The 20,615-nt window shown below is 41.0% G+C and overlaps 1 protein-coding gene across 10 annotated transcripts in view; it reads left to right on the top strand.

Moving 5' to 3' along the window:
• The window catches only part of SLC8A1 (solute carrier family 8 member A1), a 681,250-nt gene that overhangs the window by 619,852 nt on the left and 40,783 nt on the right, over positions 1-20,615 (top strand). For all 10 annotated transcript variants that reach the window (XM_063918064.1, XM_063918070.1, XM_063918067.1 and 7 more), the window contains 2 exons: positions 4,401-4,500; positions 20,145-20,420. In XM_063918064.1, the coding sequence (XP_063774134.1) occupies positions 4,401-4,500; positions 20,145-20,420 (376 nt within the window). The remainder of the gene's footprint in view (positions 1-4,400; positions 4,501-20,144; positions 20,421-20,615) is intronic.

Genomic DNA, 20,615 nt, shown 5'->3' with positions numbered 1-20,615 from the left:
AAAACAGGTGCTGCGACCATTAAGCAAGATGTTTGTCTTGAATGAGGAAATCTTGGTAGGCGTCTTCATCTTGTCTATACAGACATTGCCTATGATAACCCAGCCTAGATCAAGATGTTGGGCAAATGGAGCATCATTTGGTCCATTGATGTGTTGACGTACTTTATGTACCCTGAGAATGTCTCTACCAAGCAGAAGTAAGATCTTTGCATTTTTGTCAAGGGTTGGTATTTCATTGGATATAGGCCTTAGGTGAGTGTGGTGAAGAGCGGCTTCTGGCGTAGGAATCTCCTATTTGTTGGATGGTATCTCATCACATTCAACAAGTGTGGGTAAGGGTATCTCAAGATTGTCCTTGAGAGAAGCTACAACCAGTCCACTGGCTCTTCTTCCAGATTCCTCTGTAATTCCACTACAGGTACCCAAGGTGTAAGGGTAAGCATCTCCCTTTAAGTTTAACAAATCAAAGAGTTCTGATCTTGCGAGTGATTGGTTGCTCTGGTCGTCCAAGATGGTGTACACCCTTAGAGTCTTTTCTGGCTGTCCCTTGGGGTATACTTTGACTAGACATATCTTTGCACAAGACTTGTCCCGGAGATCTTCCCCACAGACTTTAGTGCATGAAGAAAATACAGTAGTAGGACTTGCTGTTTGATCTGCATTCTCCCCACCATGCCTTGGTGCAGAGGGGAAATGTGCAGGGGTTGTAGTATTGGGTTGAGATGGGTGCAGTGCCTGTAGGTGGTCCTCACAGCCACACTCTATGCACTTAATAGCAGTTTTACAGTCCTTAGCAAAATGTTCAGTAGAAGCACAACATCTGAAACATACCCCAATATTCTTTAGAAGTTCCTTGCGTTCCTGGAGGGGTTTCTTTCTGAAACCAATGCATTTCTTGAGGGGATGTGGCTTCTTATGAATGGGACACATGCGGTTGGGGTTTTCGATCCTATCACCTTGGTTGTTCTTGACAGGAGCTGATGCTGGTGTGGGAAGGATTTCAGTCTTTTTCACTGATACTGGACCTCTGTGGTTCTTGTAGTTAGAGCGTGGGCTGTCAAACTTGGGGGTAGGTGAACCAGGATGACTTGACTCACTGTAGGAGAAGCTTGGGTCATTCTTGGATTCCGCAATGTTCTTGACAAACTCACAGAAGTAAGAAAAGTGGGGAAAGGAGACTCGATTTTCTCTTTTATATCTTGACCCAAGTGTAGTCCACCTTTCTTGAATACCGTATGGCAGCTTGGAAACTATTGGGTTTACCCCATGAGCTGTGTCCAGGTAACTGAGGCCAGGTAAGTTAGTGTCCATTTTGGCCAGCTGGAGTTCAAAGAGTAGGTCACTGAGTTCTTGGAATTTCTCATTGTCCTTGCCGGATATTTTTGGAAAATCCCGCAGCCGTTTGAACAGAGCATTCTCTATGGCTTCAGGACTTCCAAAGCTTCGTTCTAACCTTTCCCAAGCAGCAATGAGGCCTGCCACAGGATTATCAATGTGGACGGATCTGAGTCTCTTGACACGTTCTGTAGACTGTGGGCCCAGCCACGTGATCAACAGATCTAGTTCTTCAGCAGCAGTAATATCAAGGTTATTAGTTGTGGATCTGAAGGCACATTTCCAACCTCCGTAGTTCTCAGGCTGGTCATCAAACCTAGTGAGGCTGGTCTTAATAAGTTCACGATGAACCATTAATCTTGCAAAGTCTGACATGTCTGTTTTCTCTGACTTTGGGTAAAGAATTGCTGGCTGTGTAGTGCTGTTCATATTATTTGTGGTGTTCTGGGTAAGAGACATAGGGAGATAGGGCGGTGCATAGGCATTCAACCTAAGAGCTGGTTTAAAGTCTGTAGGTCTCGCTGCATGTGGAACTGTGTAGTTGCCAGGGATTTGGTGACTTACTGGCATATTGGGTTGTGACCAGGCATTTGTATATTGGGTTTGTTGAGGTGTTGGGCCTTGGAGCACTGTGGTGTGTGAAAATGGGACAGGATGACCAAGTGATTGTGCATTGTACTGACCTTGGATGTGGCATGTTGCATAGGGACCGGAGTCTTTTTGTTCTGGAAGGATGTCCCCTGGAAGGATGTCCGCACTGTCAGGAATGTTTGCAGCAATCAGGGGTTCACTGTTTTGACTTAGGACGTAGTCTCTTGTGTGCTTAAGAGGATCCTCCACATCCACTTCACTTGAACTGATGCTTTCACTTCCACTGCCAGCTTGTTTCAAAACCTTTAACCGTATCATTGCTGTGGCATACTCACATTGTTTCTCTAAAGCTTCCATTTCTGCTCTTTCACGTGCTGCTTTAGATTCCATTTCTGCTCTTTCACGTGCTGCTTTAGATTCCATTTCTGCTCTTTCACATGCTGCTTTAGATTCCATTTCTGCTCTTTCATGTGCTGCTTTAGATTCCATTTCTGCTCTTTCACGTGCTGCTCTAGATTCCATTTCTGCTTTCCGTTGTGCAAAATCGGCTTGTACTTTAGCAGTTTCTGCTTCTGCACGTGCATTTATAAGTTGTTCGCTGTGCATGGAATATTTTGAGCTTCGTGACTTAGATGATTGTTTTGAACGCCTGGTGGACACGGAAATGCGTGATGATGTTTCCAATAATTGTGCAATTCTGGCTGCTGTCTTAGACTTAACCTCACGCAATAGACTGTCTCGATCCAAATTAAGACGATTAAAGTTTTGCAGTTCTTCTAAAGAATCCTGGCTATTGAGTTTCTTCAAAATGCTTATATATTCCTTACTTGACACTTTATAAAGTTCATATACTGAACAAAGCTGTCCTAGTGCGCCCTCTAGCGGTGGCACATCACAAACAGGCTGAGAGATGGTGGACATATGACTTTGCAATTTTTGCCATAAGTCTAGGACAGTGGAAGAAAGCTCATGTTTCCTACCTTCAAGATTCTCTTTTACCTTCCATGTAGGCTTAGCAGGGCGTTTAGACTGCAGGTTGAGATCCATAACTTCTCCTTGTTCTGATTGTAGACATTGCTCATCCTGAATAGCCGGAACTGTATTTCCTTCAGCCATGATAGTACACAGGAAAATGGATCTGAATAAAGCTAGAGTAAGTTTGTAGCTGGTTATGCTATAATGAGCTGTGCTATAGCTGCAAACACTGATTTCCTGTTACACTACAGGCAAGCTTGTTATGTATTTGTATCTGCAGAAGCTGCAACTGGCTTACTGGTAGTTTTTATCAACCATCTTTTCACTATTCTGACTCAATAACTAGGCTGTAAGTGTAGTGTTCTTCAGACTGTTACTCTAGGTATATGTCTACATTAACCAGTACTCACACCAAGAGACTTTATCAGATAGTGTCAACTCAACTTCAGCGGCATGTGTGAAGAATCCAGATGAGGGTTTATTTCAAGCTGATATTCTTGTAGTTATGCACAAAACAGCAGTAGGTGAAAAGATGATGATTTACCAGAGCTGGTCAGAATCTAAAATGGCAGACACACACAGGGCTGAGGACAGGATGAGGGCAGGACTAATGACATCAGAACCTGGCTACAGTAAATCAGGAGGGACAAATTTCAACAAAATGCAAAGCTCTGCAATAAAAACATGACAACACATGAAACACATATATCGTGGGACATGACATACTGGTTTTTAATAACTTCCTATACACGAGCTACATAGGCAGTGAGCACTGTCTAACCATGTTCCTGTGGCCTGCCACAATAATGATATCTCTTGTCCAACTTTGGGTAAGTGCTTACTTATGCCTCATTTAAAAGCAAACAACAGAGAAGCATGAACAAGGTGCAATTCAGTCACACACCTGCACAAAGAGCTTCCCATTGAAATTAGTTTATTTCGGTTTGGTTTTGAAAGTTTCCCTATTATTATATGTCACTATAAAACCATCCATCAACTGATATAGAACAGTGCCACCCATTGGCGAAAACATGTAAATGATACAAAAAAAAAAATATGCCATGTTTATAAATGATATTTTTTTTGTGTATGTGAAGTACCAATAATAGTGTTTTATGTAGTTAAATCTGAATTTGCAAATAATGTTCTAAATTGTTCTCTTGACAACATATCGACTAGCAGAAATAATTGCTTTCTTTTCAAATCAGTAATACAGTATTAACAATATTTGCTCATTATGACTGTGTACAGCTATTTTCCGTTATCCTCAATATATTCTTCATGTTGTCTCCATATATGGCTGAAATGGCTGCTCAATATAATAGGATGATAACATATTTGCATTTTAAAACTATATTACCAATAATCTATCCTGCCGTGATACCTAAATACAACAGCTACTGTGCACCTGCCAAATGGTCAATATGTTATAATAAATTTAATGCTAAACATTAGTGAGTAATTATAACAAATTCCTTACTTCTCTCTTGTCTCTGCAGAGCACTGTGGACAAACTTATCAAAAAGACAAATCTAGCTCTAGTGGTTGGAACAAACAGCTGGCGGGAGCAATTCATTGAGGCGATTACAGTTAGCGCTGGTAAGTTCATACTTTGCATGCCGACTTCTGTTCTCACAAATAGGGTTGATGTATCAAGTAGTGGAAAATTTAAAAAATATGTCTTATTAAGGATCTACAGAATTAATGTTCACCAATTATTTCTTAAATGTTTGAGATTAAGGCCCTTATTCAGGTTTGGATGCAAACATAATCGCAAACTGCGTCCGAAAGAAAAAGATGCAGTTTTATATACATTCTGAATTGGCTGCAGATGCAAGATGCCACCAACACTGCAAATGTAGCAAATGCTCTTCACTTTCCGTGCAAGTAGCAGGAGCTGATGCACTAGGAATATGTTAGGAAGTGTGGAATGACCACGAGCACAAAAGATACAAAAAATATAGTAGTACACAATGCAGCTGTTATTGGAAGAACTGTCCTTTGCGTTTATATTCGCAATTATTCATGCATACAGCGTTAATAAATGTGGCTATGCATGCGATAAGTGCTGGATGTATTGCATACAATATGCGATGCATTGCATGATACATACCGCCCTGGTATAGATAGAGATTCTCCCTTTAATAAATAGAGCCCTAAATCTTTATTAACACCGAATGTGGTGAACATATTCATTTACCATTTTAAAATATCTGCAGAAGGGATTTGTGAGTGGGAGAACCCACTTGAGATCACATTGCTAAAATATCTTTAATAAGAAAAACTAAAATATATTTTTATCAGACTTCAATGTTATTTTACATTTAGGGGGTAATTCCAAGTTGATCGCAGCCAGGAAAGTTTTTAGCAGTTGGTCAAAACCATGTGCACAGCAGGGGAGGCAGATATAACATGTGCAGAAAGAGTTAGATTTGGGTGGGTTATTTTATTTCTGTGCAGGGTAAATACTGGCTGCTTTATTTTTACACTGCAATTTAGATTGCAGATTGAACACACCCCGCCCAAATCTAACTCTCTCTGCACATGTTATATCTGCCTCCCCTGCAGTGCACATGGTTTTGCCCAATTGCTAACAAAAATCCTGCTGCGATCAACTTGGAATTACCCCCTAAATGTGCTAGTACTTTATTGTAAGGCAAATACTGCAGGTGCTTATTCCTAAACATAACAGCATTCAAGTGCTGATCAACTACAGATGACCAGTCTTTCTGAAGCCTGAGAGCCGGAGAGCCAGTGATGTATCTACAGTATAATGGGTTCATGGTCTGCAACCCGCTAATATTCTTACCCCTCCTCAGCCTCACCTGGAATCAAGCATTGGCGCTGAGCAAATCTCTGCCATTTCCCCTGATATATTTGCACATGCACAGTGCAGAAATCACCAGGGATATGCCACTGATGCCATATTCCCATAGGCCCACACATGGCACAGTGAGTCTATTCACATCTACTCTGTGGACAGATGAGTGGGCCCTCACAGAGACTGCATACGGGCCCTCTCTCATTTTATATGGATTATAATAGATTTTTGCATTCTCCATATCATGTGTGCTTCACATCCTAAGACTTTTACTCTTTATTCTTGTGAACTAACATAACTATTTAAGGTTTTTGGTGAGTAAAATATACAGTATTAAATTCACAGTCAACAAAAATCCAGTAATTTACAGCATATAATAAATCCTGACATTTCCAAACTTTTGAAATAGCCTCATGCAGATGTGTCCTCATACATCTTATTAATCAGCACCAGCGCCTTGTGCGTCCTATTCACATAGTATTGTGAATAAGACACATTTTAATGGAAATAGTTGTACGAAAAGATGCTACCATGTTACGGCATCGAGTGACTAGAAGGGCTGTTTAACGTGCAGGTGAGTGGACACATCTGTATATAGGGTGGAATTCAATTGATCATGAAAAGTTTTGTGGAAAAAAATGGACTTTAATGTGATATATTGCCGATGGTGTTATGGGGCAATTCAATTTTGTCCTGTTTTTTGGGGGGGGGGGGTTTTGCATGAAAACTGAACAATTTTTTTTCCAGAAAAACACAGGATCCAAGTTCCCAAATCCATTTGTTTTCATGTTCGCGTCCAGAGAAATGGGTCAGTTAACACGGATTTTTTTTCTCTTGCCTTTGGGCAGGTGAACAAAGATGCCTTATACTGTCGAACATTGAGGCTAACTGAATAAGCTGGCAGGGATGAATTAGTCACGGTAATTGACTAATTGAATTCCCCCTATAGACTTCACAGAAAAAATAGACTAGTAACTAAAAAAAAATATATATATCGCAAAACATTTTACAGATGTTAAACAATTATAATTGTGCCACACAGACAGATGTACTTTACTAATTAGATGTTAATACAATGTAGCTGGTCATGATTCTTGGACATAAGGAACATATTGCTGTATGGACTGATAAATGCAACACCATATTATACAGATGTTTCCCCCAGCTTCCTCACTAGAACAGTGAGCAGCAATAGGAACACTTTCATGTAATGCTATCTAAGAATTATATTAAAATACGAGTAGGAGAATGGACGTCTGATTTACATGGCAGTCTTGTGAGTCAATGCCTCTATATCAGTGATAGGCAACCACACTGGGCAGCTCTCTAACCTTCAAAATGGCCACACATTACTCTTAGGGGGATATTCAATTGTTTGAAAAGTAAGTTGGGTGTCTGTTAGTTCCTATCTAATTTACAGGCAAAAACAGACACCCAACCGACTTTTCAAAAATGTGAATTCCCCCCTTAATCTTAATAGTAAGTTAATTTAATATATTTTTATCAAGGAAAGGGACATGTAACTGTAATAACGTGTTCACAGGTCTATCACACACGTTTTACAGGCTGTGACAAACACATATCACACCAAAGAAGGAAGGAGCTGGGGGTTGCAAGTGAAGGTCTAGAGGGGTGCCTGCGCTACGTCATTAGACTGTGTCACAGTGGCGTCCACTTTCTCATAACTGTCTCCACTTTTCCTATCTTTCATTATGCTACTTTTTAAAATGAAACCAGATGCTTTAGACAGTGTGCAAGAGATTGTGTACCAAATGCTTTTCTTGTGCATCTGTGGCCCACTTGCTTGTGTCAAGAGCAATAGAATGTCAAACACGACCTTTGAATCCTTAGGGATTAGTTATTTATCGCATACTAATACTGCTGGTCCAGTGGCCTAGATATATCTAGGATGCAGCCAATAAATGTGCCAAGGTGTTTAAAAGGCAAAAAATAATAATCTAAAGACAGATCTAGAAAATATGGAATTAAATATTACATGTCTCCTTACCTATCAGCTTATCATCCCTTACATATAGTCTGTAAAATGATGTAAACATGCAACATATACTTGTGCTTGTTTGGTACAGAAGCATATGTCAAAACACAAAGTACATTTTTCAGTCACCAGCATACCTCTTCCCAAATAGCAGAATTAGTGGGGTCGTCTTCCTGCACTTGGAGAGTACTCAGCCCCCACTTTTGCTGCATCAAAAGTACTGTAAACAGCACTGTGTTCATTTCTAGATGGACAGTGCTGTGAGAGTAATACAGTCCCTTCAGCACCAGCCTGCAGTCCCCCTGTTGTTGATGCAGTAGGATGATCTACTGGTGGGTGGAATACACCCAAACTGTGCTAGCTGAGAGGAGGGGCTGGTTCTTTTCTCAGTGGACATATATTTTAAATACTTATGCACCTCTTTGTTACTTGTTAAGTTGATGAAGGTGTCCCTAACTGATACAGGGGTCTATTTACTAAGCCTAGGATGGAGATAAAGCGGAAGATAAAGATAAAGCGGAAAGTACCTGCTCCTAACTGACAATTTCAAACACAGCCTGTGGCATGTCAGTTAGGAGTCGATTGGTCGACTTTATCTTCATCCAAGGCCTAGTAAATAGACCCCACTATTACTAACTGATACAGTTATCAGTACTGTGCCAATTTACTCTTCCACCTCACTGTCCAACATCTACTCTCAGGATCACTTATTGTAACCGCTTGTCAGGCAGCTTTTGCCTCCTCATCTTAAGCTGAGATTAGTCTTTTGTCCATTAGTGAGAAAACGATTTCTTTTACTAGCCTTTATATCCTGCCTCCGAACATTGATTTTGATGAAAGCTGTCAGCTCATGATTAACAGCTGGAAGAAGCCGTCACCTGGCAGACGCATTCATTCTACCAGATAGTGAATGTGGGTGTTTTAGTACAGGGAACGAAGCTTGACCAGCCTGGCCTTTCTCACTGTCAGATCCGATAGCAGTCATATGGACTGTTTGTTACCTGTGATAGAGCTACTGCTGTAGCAGAGTATTTGCCTTGTATGAGGCTTGGCAATGAAGGAGGCCTGGTGATCTATTATGGAGGAACCCACTCTGCTCTTCTGAGCAGGTACAGAGGCCACCACAGGTCCAGTGAAGCCCCATTTATGCCTCCAGTCTAGAATTTAAAGACCAAATTGAGCTTCACACTGCATTTGCTGGCCCACATGAATGCTTGGAAACACAGAATAGGTGCATACAGACTGGATGGCCTACGCTACCAGGCCTCCCCCACAAAACTCTGCTGTGGGCCCGGTGATTGAGTACTATCCCTAGCTGCTACCCCTTTTGTTATATCACTACCATAAAGCTTGTAAGTTTGTCAAAACACATGCTTGTGTGTGACAGCAGCTCTTTTGCAGTCTTTCATTCTATATAGATCATGTAGATGTAGATCTATATAGATGTATATAGATCATGTAGATGATCTATATAGATCATGTAGATCATGTATATAGACACATAAATACATAAGTACACTTTCCCAAGAAACTTAGATAAGCCTGCCCAGCAACAAAGCATTTCAAATGCTGTACTGTATAGACGGACTGAACTTCATAATAATGTAATGTGTTTGCCCAAGTACACTTCAATAAATAATAATAACATATACATTACAGAGAATAACAACACATAATGCTAACTGCATTCAGCAAATAAAATAATTGGAACTGTGCAGTTGGTGAAAATGGAAAATTACGGACATTTATATGGACAAAAAAAAATCAAGGTTCTTTTTAGAACACTGCACTGTCCCTGGAAGTAATGAACATTCTGAAACAATGGTAATCGGGTGCAATATTCAATACTAAAATATAAAAAATTGGAATAAACAATGTTTATTCCTGTCATATCGCATCCTTCTTGCAAAGAATGTAAGAGAATCAATGAGTCTGATTCCTCCAACGAAAATAAAATGGCCATATAACTGGAGATTCAGGGACTGCTTTGTGTTATATATTGCCTAGTCACAAGTGCTGGTGACCTCAAATTTATGACTTTTCAAAATATAAATTGTTATTATGGTAACAGATGATTCTTTGGCCTCCTTGAATCCCAACGCTATCCTTTGCTAAATGCTAGACATGTAAGAGTAACTGCACTTTGACTGTCTTACAGCAAATATGAATCTGAACTTGAGAAGGCTCTTGTGAAGGACAGGAACTGATGCTGCTATTAGTGTCAGATGTTCTGTTTTGTCTCTTGTGAATTCTTTCAATTAAAGATTCGAATTACATTACAGTCATCAAAGACAAATGCCACCGTGCCCTGTCCTGGTGCATTTGTAGATGGCACATTGCAGTCAGTGTCACTGGCTCTGCAGAGACTGTTTGAGGTCACTCGGGCTTAGCTCCTAGCAATTTTTCATTTTATGATACTTTTTTGTGATTAACTTAATTGTGACTCTCAGTGCAGATGTTGCCAGCTGCCTCTCAATCCTGATTATGACAGCTTATCCCAAAAGCCCGTATACATCCTCTCATTCAATCCAACACAAGCCAAATTAATCATTCACTAAAGGGATTGCTTTTGGAGAGATTTATGCTTCAGTGCTGTATTTTATGATCTAGCAATAGGAAATGTTGTGATTTTATGAGTCTGCTCCACTGACAGTAAGGATAATATAACTGTATACATAGTTCATGTAATGAGAGGCAATAATATATAATATAATGAGTGGTCAGACAGAGGAAATATCTGAGAGGCTATGTCAAAACCATAGGAAGATCTTCCCATTACTTTTTCACAGCTTTCTTATATAGAGGTGAAGTTGGATGCTCTCATTGGCTTTTAAAAATATATTGCCTTCATAAGTCTTGCTATAAATGAGAGATACAGATGTAGCCATGCTTATCTTTGCTGCGATGCATCATGCCACAATACGGCTTACTGCATGGCATGCTGGTTTGTGACTATATGCAGCCAGCAGTCGCTCCATGCAGCATGCCGCATCGCAGTAAGATGAGCATGGCTACATCTGTATATAGGCCATTATGCAAATTGGAGTTTGTTCAGTTAGGAGCAACTCTTCCCCAAGGTAGAAGTGGGAGAGGGTTTTCACCACGGGCGTATTAACTGAGGAGAAAGCCCGTTTCCATTCTCCTCCTTCTGGGCCCCCTCCTCTGCAGCTGGCACCCATCAGCGCAATAGAGTCTGAGCACTAGAGCAGCCCACTTAGAAATTGTAGGGCCCAGTACAAGTTATACAAGGAGGACTCCCCCATCTCATCAACCACTCCTTCTCCCGCCATAGGCCTGGTGTATGCAGAGGAGTAGCATGGAGTCATGCCACAAAGAACAAGAGCATGCTATAGTACTGGTGTGGGCCACACCCCACAGGCAGTAGAGCAATATAGGAACCACTCGGTATATCAATAAGAAAGACATAGTCACCACAGGTTAAACCAACGTTTCAGTATTATTATAAATACTTTTGCCAATGAATATAGTACTATATACCCTGGTTAAAATATTTGTAATATGGGGACTAAGGGGTTCACAGCTGCCCAGACCAGCAACGATTTTTTACCTTGGGCCACCGCACAACTATTTTGAGCAAAGTGAGATGACTGGCTCAGCAAAGAGTGCAGGGTTGATCTCACTGCTTGAGGAACCTGCCCCTTACCTCAGGGAGGTGGGGATGACCTTGTGTGTGTGCAGCAGCGTCCATTTACCATTTGAGCTGGACTGATAGGGGAGTCCTGAAGCCTTTCAGCGCTGATGATCGCAAACACATACTACATTTAAGGCAGTATCTAGTGTAATTGGCGCTGTCAGACTCTTTTTGACCAAGTGACGAACTGAGGAAACCACAGTGGGTGTGCCTCCTGTAATAGACAGGGCAGTGGTCGCTGTGTTCCCAATGTTGAAAATGATGCAAACGGGTAGCTGTGCAGGGATGCTGGAACAGCTTTATCGCAGGTGTTAACCAGGTCTCTCATAGGAGCTAAGTAAGAGACTTCTGGCTCCCTCCATGTTACTAACAGTCTTATACAGTAAAGAAGTGTGCCCTGCACATTCTCAATAGTGATCTTGGCTGCCATCTTGAGATAGGGCATGAGGCCTCCCTTGATCACTAGACTGTGCAGTAGCACACTTTTCTTTAAGCACCCACCCCCACCAAGGTACATTTACCATGGTCTCCACACAGCAAAGGACTGTGTGTAGAACTGTGTGATTGGACTCTTGTCACCCTCTCCCTGTCACCCAATGGCAAGTGGCATGTTCGGAACATGGGGTAAGTCAGAGAAGGGTAGGCCAAAGTATATTTTATGTACCTGGGCCGACCACTCACAAGTTCCGCCACTGACACTGGGAGTCACCCTCTTCCTCGGTTGTGGTCATGAAGATAAGGGTCTATGAAAAGTAATCTTTATGGGCGGATGACACTATATCTTTGTACGAGTACGGTGCACCACCTTTTACTCTGTATATAGAGAGGGGGAAAGAGGTAGTCACTGACGATTATCTCTATACGGACTATACACACTTTGGGGATATATAATATTTACCCTAAACAGACCACACTATCGACACCTTTACTTTTATTTTTGAGATTATCTACTTCTGAGGATTCCATGACAGAGAGACATTCCTCCAAACCATTGTTTGCATGTTTATGTATAAAGAGTATGACTTAGGGCCTAATTCAGATCTAATCGCTGGGCTGCGTTTTTTGCTGTCCTGCGATCAGATAGTCGCCGCCTGCAGGGGGAGGGTTAATTCACTGTGCAAGTGTGCTTTCGCATGTGTAGCAGAGCTGCACAAACTGATTTTGTGCAGTCTCTGCGTAGCCCAGAACTTACTCTTCCATTGCGGTTGATTCCTGCTGATCAGGGCCAGAGCTGACGTCAGACACCCTCCCTGAAAACACCTGAGCCCGCCTGCGTTTTTCCGGACACTCCCGAAAAAATGGTCAATTGCCACCTACAAACTGCCTCTTCCTGTCAATCACCTTGTGAAAGCCCGTGCATTTGGATTTTTTGCACCATCCCGTCATTAGGCGCCGATGCCTGTTGGTGTTGTGCGACGCGCCGGTGCATTGCGGTGCATATGCATGCGCAGTTCGGATCTTATCACCCACTGTGCAAAATTGCACAGCAGCAATCAGATCTGAATTAGGCCCTTACAACGGATACCCATAAGGATTTGTTAACAGACTGCCTGTTAGGTACTTGTTACATAGCCTATATAAAGTTATTGTGTCTCCTAATATACAGTAGGCATAGTACGGTTTATGGTGGAACTGAATTTCTCACATTTGTTTCTTAGGCCCCTATAAGGGTACTGTGTATGAAGAGTGAGTACAGTTGCTGGTCTTATATTATTTATTATCATATGTTTAATTCCTGTTTATAGCTTACCTTACTGGTGAGTAAAGGGATTGGTTCCACCACACATTCATCTGTAGACCATTCGTTGGTAGAACAGTCCTTGTGTAGCCCATCAGATTGGTGAGTAAGAGATCTCTACCACCATTTCCCAGACTAAACTTTAATTTACCCTTTCAGCTCCAGAGAATTCCTTGTTCTTATAGTATCCCCATCAGGTGTCAAGTTGGAAGACCCCTATTCTCCTTTGGCTGGAGGTTTGGCATTCTATAACTTCTGATTACACTAACATACAGTACCTCTGAACATTTAGACATGCAAAATCTGGATCAAGTAAGTCCCAGCCATGATATTCCCAAACTCTGATTAACCCAAACCACAACATACAGTACATTAGGGTTAAAACACTACCCCTTTCAAAGTTCACAAATCAGTACTGACAGTTCATAGGAATGCGGACAGTTTGCAGAGTGAGATCCATAAAATGAATATAGAAGATGGCAAAGTGTAGAGTGTAGGGGTTTTCTTGCCGTGTCGCTGGGCACTTGACCAATTACACACTTGCACCTGCTCTAAACTTATGATGAACATGTAATGTACTATTAGGTGCACTTTGCAGAATGTAAAACAAACCAATGTACCCTCACTCTCATGATTAACATAAGCCATAGATGAGGCTAAATCGAACATAAAAAAATGTTATTAAAGAAAAGTAGATGTTTTAAAGTTGCACTCAGAATTATCTCTGGTGAATCTACTCAGAAATATAATATACTTGACAGTAACTGCCTATGACATTTATTATATTTATGCTCAGGATCAAATAAAAAAATGATGTCATGTAATGGTACTGTAGGTAAATATTTAGTTTTTGGCGACGCTGAACAAAATAAAATAGTGTTTTATTTATCTTAAGCTAAGTACACATTAGCCGACATTTCAAACGAATTTGCAGATAACGACCAATCAGTGCTACAAACTTGCTGTCGTCCATTGTGTACCCAGTAGATTGTTAGCAGTGCACACTGCGGCGGGTCACTAGCGACATCCCCATTTGGCTGTACACACATCATTTAACATGTACCCGGCATTAAACCAAGTATTACCACAATCTATTGTGGGCCTCTTGTTGGGACAAATCCGGGACAAGGACCAGCAGTTGGACAATGCAGCTACAAATATTTGGAGATGTTCATCATAAGTAAAAATCTAAAGAGCATAGGAAAGCATAATGAAATACTTGCAGACAAATCATGTAACAACACATTATGTTTCTAGTCTATGAATTAAACCAGTATGTGCCAAAGAGAGTAAACTTTGGTGAAATCACCTAATGTACGCATAGTATGGAATTTCTGGATTAACAGTGCTTTAATAAACTCTGCTGTTGCCTGATTGCTGGTCCCAGTTTCTGGCTCGTGTGCCCTTTCAGCTTACTAAAAAATTCTTACAGTGCTTGTTTCCCGGAACTGATATATTCAGCGAGGATTTATAAATATCTGAGGTGAATATAATGTAGCATTTATTACCAATTTGCTCTAAACAACGCAAATGTTCCGGTAACTGGCATTTGGAGGAAGTTCTCTTACTTTCTACAGCCAAGTTTAATGGTTTGACTTGAGTAAGCATTTTAAAGTTTTAATAAATCAAATTAAATTGATATATTTTGTTTAAAATGTATAAGTAAACCCTTTGCTTAGTCAGTGAATAAAACAAACAGAAAAGTAATCACCCATATGTGAATATTTCATAAGGATTGATTATTTTAGAATCTGGCAAATAAAGTGGACAGCAGTCAAGTAAATATTATTTACATATATTGTTTTCATAATAATGTAAAAAATGTTTACTGCTACTGGTTAAAGACCATTTCACAAAGTGGATACTGTATTACAGTAGCAACTTTTTATATTATGGTAGCCATCTATTTTGTAATCCTACTAAAGGTCTGTCTAGCACAAGTGCAGCTCTCAATTTACATCTCTCACTGGCTGCCTGACTCCTGGTCACATTCTCTCTTTTCCTCCTGACACTATGTGGATGTACAGCACTGTTCCCTGGGTTATGGAGTCAGCAATCTCTCTTACCTGCCACCACTGCAATATCTTCCCTCCACCTGGGGAACAGGAGGAACAGCGAGTAAAGAGAGAGAAAAAGAGGGGGACATATTCTCTATTTTACCCTTGCCACTGTGTTCCAAGTCCTGGAGTCAGCAATCCCTCCTATACGGCACCAGCTGTAAAATCTTCCCTTCACCAGGAGGGCAGACGAAACGTAGTAGAGAGAGAGAAAAAGATGGGGGAAGGGGAGACTGAGATGAGAAATAGAGGCAGATGGTGGAGAGCAGAGATGATACAGTTAGAGAGATGGAGCAGGATGGGAGAAAAATAAAGAGAGACAGATATACTGGAGGGAAATGAGAAATGAGGGAGCTGGGCAAGGAGGGGGCAGAGATGGGAAGGTTTGGGAAAACAGTGCTTGCGACCCAGTGTATGATAGGTCCAAATTACTAGTTATTAACATTATTTGGCTAAAATAAGGATCAGTGTAACAATGGTCTCTATTGATCAGGTCTTCCTTTTTTTTTTTTTGCTTGCTTAAAGGGTATGGATTGCGATACTAATGCCACATTTAGCTGTACTCACATATAGTGCATCCAGAAAGTATTCACAGCACTTCACTTTTTCCACATTTTGTTATGTTACAGCCTTATTCCAAAATTAAATAAATTAATTTTTTCCCTCAAAATTCTACACACAATACCCATAATGACAACGTGAAAAAAGTTTTTTTTTAGATTTTTGCAAATTTATTAAAAATAAAACACTAAGAAATCTCATGTACATAAGTATTTACAGCCTTTCCCATGAAGCTCAAAATTGAGCTCAGGTGCATCCTGTTTCCACTGATCATCCTTGAGATGTTCCTACAGCTTAATTGGACTCCACCTGTGGTAAATTCAGTTGATTTGTAAAGGCACACACCTGTCTATGGGGTAATTCTGAGTTGATCGCAGCATCAAATTTGTTAGCAGTTGGGCAAAACCATGTGCACTGCAGGGGGGACAGATATAACATGTGCAGAGAGAGTTAGATTTGGGTGGGTTATTTTGTTTCTGTGCAGGGTAAATACTGGCTGCTTTATTTTTACACTGCAATTTAGATTTCAGTTTGAACACACCCCACCCAAATCTAACTCGCTCTGCACATGTTATGTCTGCCCTCCCCTGCAATGAACATGGTTTCGCCCAACTGCTAACAAATTTACTGCTGCGATCAACTCAGAATTAGGCCCTATATAAGGTCCCACACTTGACAGTGCATATCTGAGCACAAACCAAACATGAAGTCAAAGGAATTGTCTGTGGACCTCCAAGACAGGATTGTCTTGAGGCACAAATCTGGGGAAGGGTACAGAAAAATATCTGCTTTGAAGATCCCAATGAGCACAGTGGCCTCCATCATCCGTAAATGGAAGACTCTTCCTAGAGCAGGCTGGCCTTCTAAACTGAGCGATTGGGGAAGAAGGGCCCTAGTCAAGGAGGTGACTAAGAGCTTGATGGTCACTCTGTGAGAGCTACAGCATTCCTCTGTGGAGAGAGGAGAACCTTCCAGAAGGACAACCATCTCTGCAGCAATCCACCAATCAGGCCTGTATGGTAGAGTGGCCAGACGGAAGCCACTCCTCAGTAAAAAAAACATGGCAGCCAGCCTGGAGATTGCCAAATCTCAGACCATTAGAAACAGAATTCTCTGGTGTGATGAGACAAAGATTGAACTCTTTGGTGTGAATGCCAGGCGTCATGTTTGGAGGAGACCAGGCACCGCTCATCACCGGGCCAATAGATAGGATAGAGGGAAAGATGAATGCAGCAATGTACAGAGACATCCTGGGTGAAAACCTGCTCTAGAGTGCTCTTGACCTCAGACTGGGACAACGGATCATATTTCAGCAGGACAACGACCCTAAGCACACAGCCATGATATCAAAGGAGTGGCTACAGGACAACTCTGAATGTCCTTGAGTGGCCCAGCCAGAGCCCAGACTTGAATCCGATTGAACATCTCTGGAGAGATCTGAAAATGGCTGTGCACAGATGCTTACCATCAAACCTGATGGGGCTTGAGAGGTGCTGCAAAGAGGAATGGGAGAAACTGCCCAAAGATAGGTGTGCCAAGCTTGTGGCATCATATTCAAAAAGACTTGAGGCTGTAATTGCTGCCAAAGGTGCATCAACAAAGTATTGAGCAATGGCTGTAAATACATGTGATTTCTTATTTTTTTAAATCTTTTATAAATTGGCAAAAACCTAAAAAAAAAAACGTTTTCATATTGTCATTATGCGGTATTGTGTGTAGAATTCTGAGAGAAAAAAATTATTTTTTTCCATTTTGTAATAAGGCTGTAACATAACAAAATGTGGAAAAAGTGAAGCGCTGTGAATACTTTCCGAATGCACTGTAGATACAGTTCCATAGCGAACAGGTGTTTATGCTTTGAAGTTTGGTCATGGCTGAATGATGCGTAGTAAATTGGAGATCCCTGAACATATACAGGCAGAGTCAGGATACGTTTCTCCTGACAGCCAGGGTTAGAGATTTACTGTATTTGAGAACTCAGAAGGAGGAACAAATGTGAAGGAAGAGAAGCAAGGTGACTTGTCTTTCAGGGCCGGTTCTAGCCCTTGTGGCGCCCCGGGCGAAAATAGGGGCGTGGCTTCATACAGGGGCGTGGTCAGTTATGCCTCCTGTAGAGTTGTGCCCCCATTTCTGCCCCCTGTAGAGTTGTGCCCCCATTTGTGCCCCCAGTTGAGTAGCGCCGCTTACAAAAAAAATAATAATAATACTTACTATCCCCGCTCCTGAGTCCCGACCGCTGCTGACCTCCGCCGGCGCCGCTCCTCGGATCTATGGGAGAGACGTCATGACGTCTCTCCCATAGCACAGCATAGACACTAGAGGTCAATTATGACCCCTAGCGTCTATGTACCAGTCCCACAATGCTGTGCGGTGCACCCTGACGTCATTGCGCACTGCACAGCAAAGGTCCTCTCCACGAAGGGAAATTAGACGGGTAGCGTCTAGTTTCCTTCACAGCAGCGGGGTGCACTGACCAACAGTAGCGGATCTTGCCATGTGGCGGCGTCCCGGGCAAAAATCCCGTGTGCCCATAGCAAGATCTGCTACTGGTCTTAAGGTACTGTTTATCAAAGGACGAAAGGCTCTGTGGCCAGTGGAAACAGGATTTGTCACCTGCGACTATGCCTCTTTCACTTTGCACTACACATCATAGGGGTTACTGCTATTTGGCAATACATTTTGCTAGCGAATACTTTAAAATGTCTTTGCATAGCAACTTTTCATGAGGATGCCTATTCATCAAGTATTAAGGCAATATCTGTACTTCTGCAATACCTGTTTGTTTGATGCCATATTAGGATGACATAAAAAAGGCTAGTTTGAAATATAATAATTACTACAATAAACTATTTTTTACATCATGAGATCTTTTAGACTAAATTAAATTATTGCCCAGCTACCAGTAAATAAATATTATTTTCTGTTGACATATGTAAATATAATGTCCACCAGGACATATGGAGGTAATTATAAGGACAAAGAGGATTCATGCTTTACATTCTATTCAAGGGAGTCGTTGATACCCATAATGCAATGTGATTGAAGTCAAGCCCATGTATACACCTCAAAGACTGACGTCAGGGATACAGAGCCAATGAGCAGACCAAGATTAACACAAATTATAATTTGTTAACACCCTGTTTTGGACACAAAGAAACCGGAGCATTCAGTTGGGACCTTTTTGATTAGAGATTGAGTGTACAGTGCATGCACTAAGATATGATGTCTGTTATATCTATCTATCTATCTATCTATCTATCTATCTATCTATCTATCTATCTATCTATCCATCTATCTATCTATCCATCTATGTATATATATATTCTACAAAAATCATTTTCATACTAACATTATTTTGCATGAATAACAAATAATAAATTAAATAACTTTTTCACCGGGATAAGCAGTTATGAAAAAAATACACTTTTCTCCACATTAATAATTATCAGGACCGGCTCTACTATTAGGCAGCTTTAGGCGGCTGCCTAGGGGCGCCAGACTCTGGAGGGCGTGACTGAATTCATCTAGCAAAAAATTGAAGGCTGTCTCTGTATGTATGTGGGTCCGTAATGAACTTACAGATGGGGAGATGGAACACAATAAGGAGCATACAAATATATGATGCCGGAATACTGACAGCTGGCATCCTGAATTTTAGCATGCCAGGGAAGGTTAGAGTTAGGCTGTGGAGAGGGAGTTTTAGGGTAAAGGGTAAGGTTAATTAATTTAATTCAAGATGTTGGTATTATAGTGGTATGGTAAAGATGCCACTGTCGGTATTCTGACCAGTGCCATTCCGTACCCAACCCCAATTAAATATCCCCACTAAACCCCATATACAGTATATAAAGAATAGAAGGCACTCAAGCATTTTTAAAGTGAAAGTAGATTGTGAACAAGGTCACAATTTTTTTTACTCTCTTTACAATATTCTTTATCACTTTAAAAGTCCTTAAGTGTTTTCCCTTTTCTCTGTATATGTATAATGATGCAATCCACCCCAGCCCACCTGCATCTCCCCTCCGGGAGCTGGTGGTCGTGGTGGTGGGGTTTGCAGGTTAGGGGGCGCTAGGCTGAAGCTTTGCCTAGGGTGCACAGAGGCCTTGCACCTGCCCTGATAATTATGTTGATAAAGCTCATGTAAAAACAGCTGAAAGGTATGCAAGTAAGTAAATAAATAAATAAAGTAATTAGCCATTCACAAACTTGTCTCTACAATGTTCATTTAGTGATTGTGTTTGCATCTGATCCGATTATCATTGGCTGAACCTCAATACATGTTATGAATGAGCCAGAGGATGGACACATTTGATGATATACCATCTAAGTTGCAACTCTTGTTTCCATTTTATTGACAACTCACATAAATAATCACTTATAATGACCTTAGTTATTTACAAATATGTATTTTTCTTTAGGGGAAGATGATGACGATGATGAATGTGGAGAGGAAAAGCTGCCATCTTGCTTCGACTATGTGATGCATTTTCTGACTGTCTTCTGGAAAGTTCTTTTCGCCTTTGTACCACCAACAGAGTACTGGAATGGTTGGGCTTGTTTTATAGTATCCATTACAATGATTGGCCTCCTGACAGCATTCATTGGAGATTTAGCTTCTCATTTTGGCTGTACTATTGGCTTAAAGGATTCTGTTACTGCTGTCGTATTTGTGGCTCTAGGAACATCGGTACCTGGTAAGTGCGTGTACTATGATCGTATTTCTACTTTGTAACTTTGTACATCTTTGCTTTCCAAAACTATTCCTGAGTTCCCGTCACAGTGTATTATATACATGGATGTGATATTTTTTATGTATATTTAGATGCTTTCTGTCATCCTGCGTGAGCTTTGTTTTTCCAAAGCACATAGTGAAATTTGCAGATATAGCA

Source organism: Pseudophryne corroboree, chromosome 4 (assembly GCF_028390025.1).
Source record: "Pseudophryne corroboree isolate aPseCor3 chromosome 4, aPseCor3.hap2, whole genome shotgun sequence".
NCBI lineage: Eukaryota > Metazoa > Chordata > Amphibia > Anura > Myobatrachidae > Pseudophryne > Pseudophryne corroboree.
Note: the sequence above shows the minus strand (reverse complement) of the source record. Positions and strands in the feature narration are given on the sequence as shown.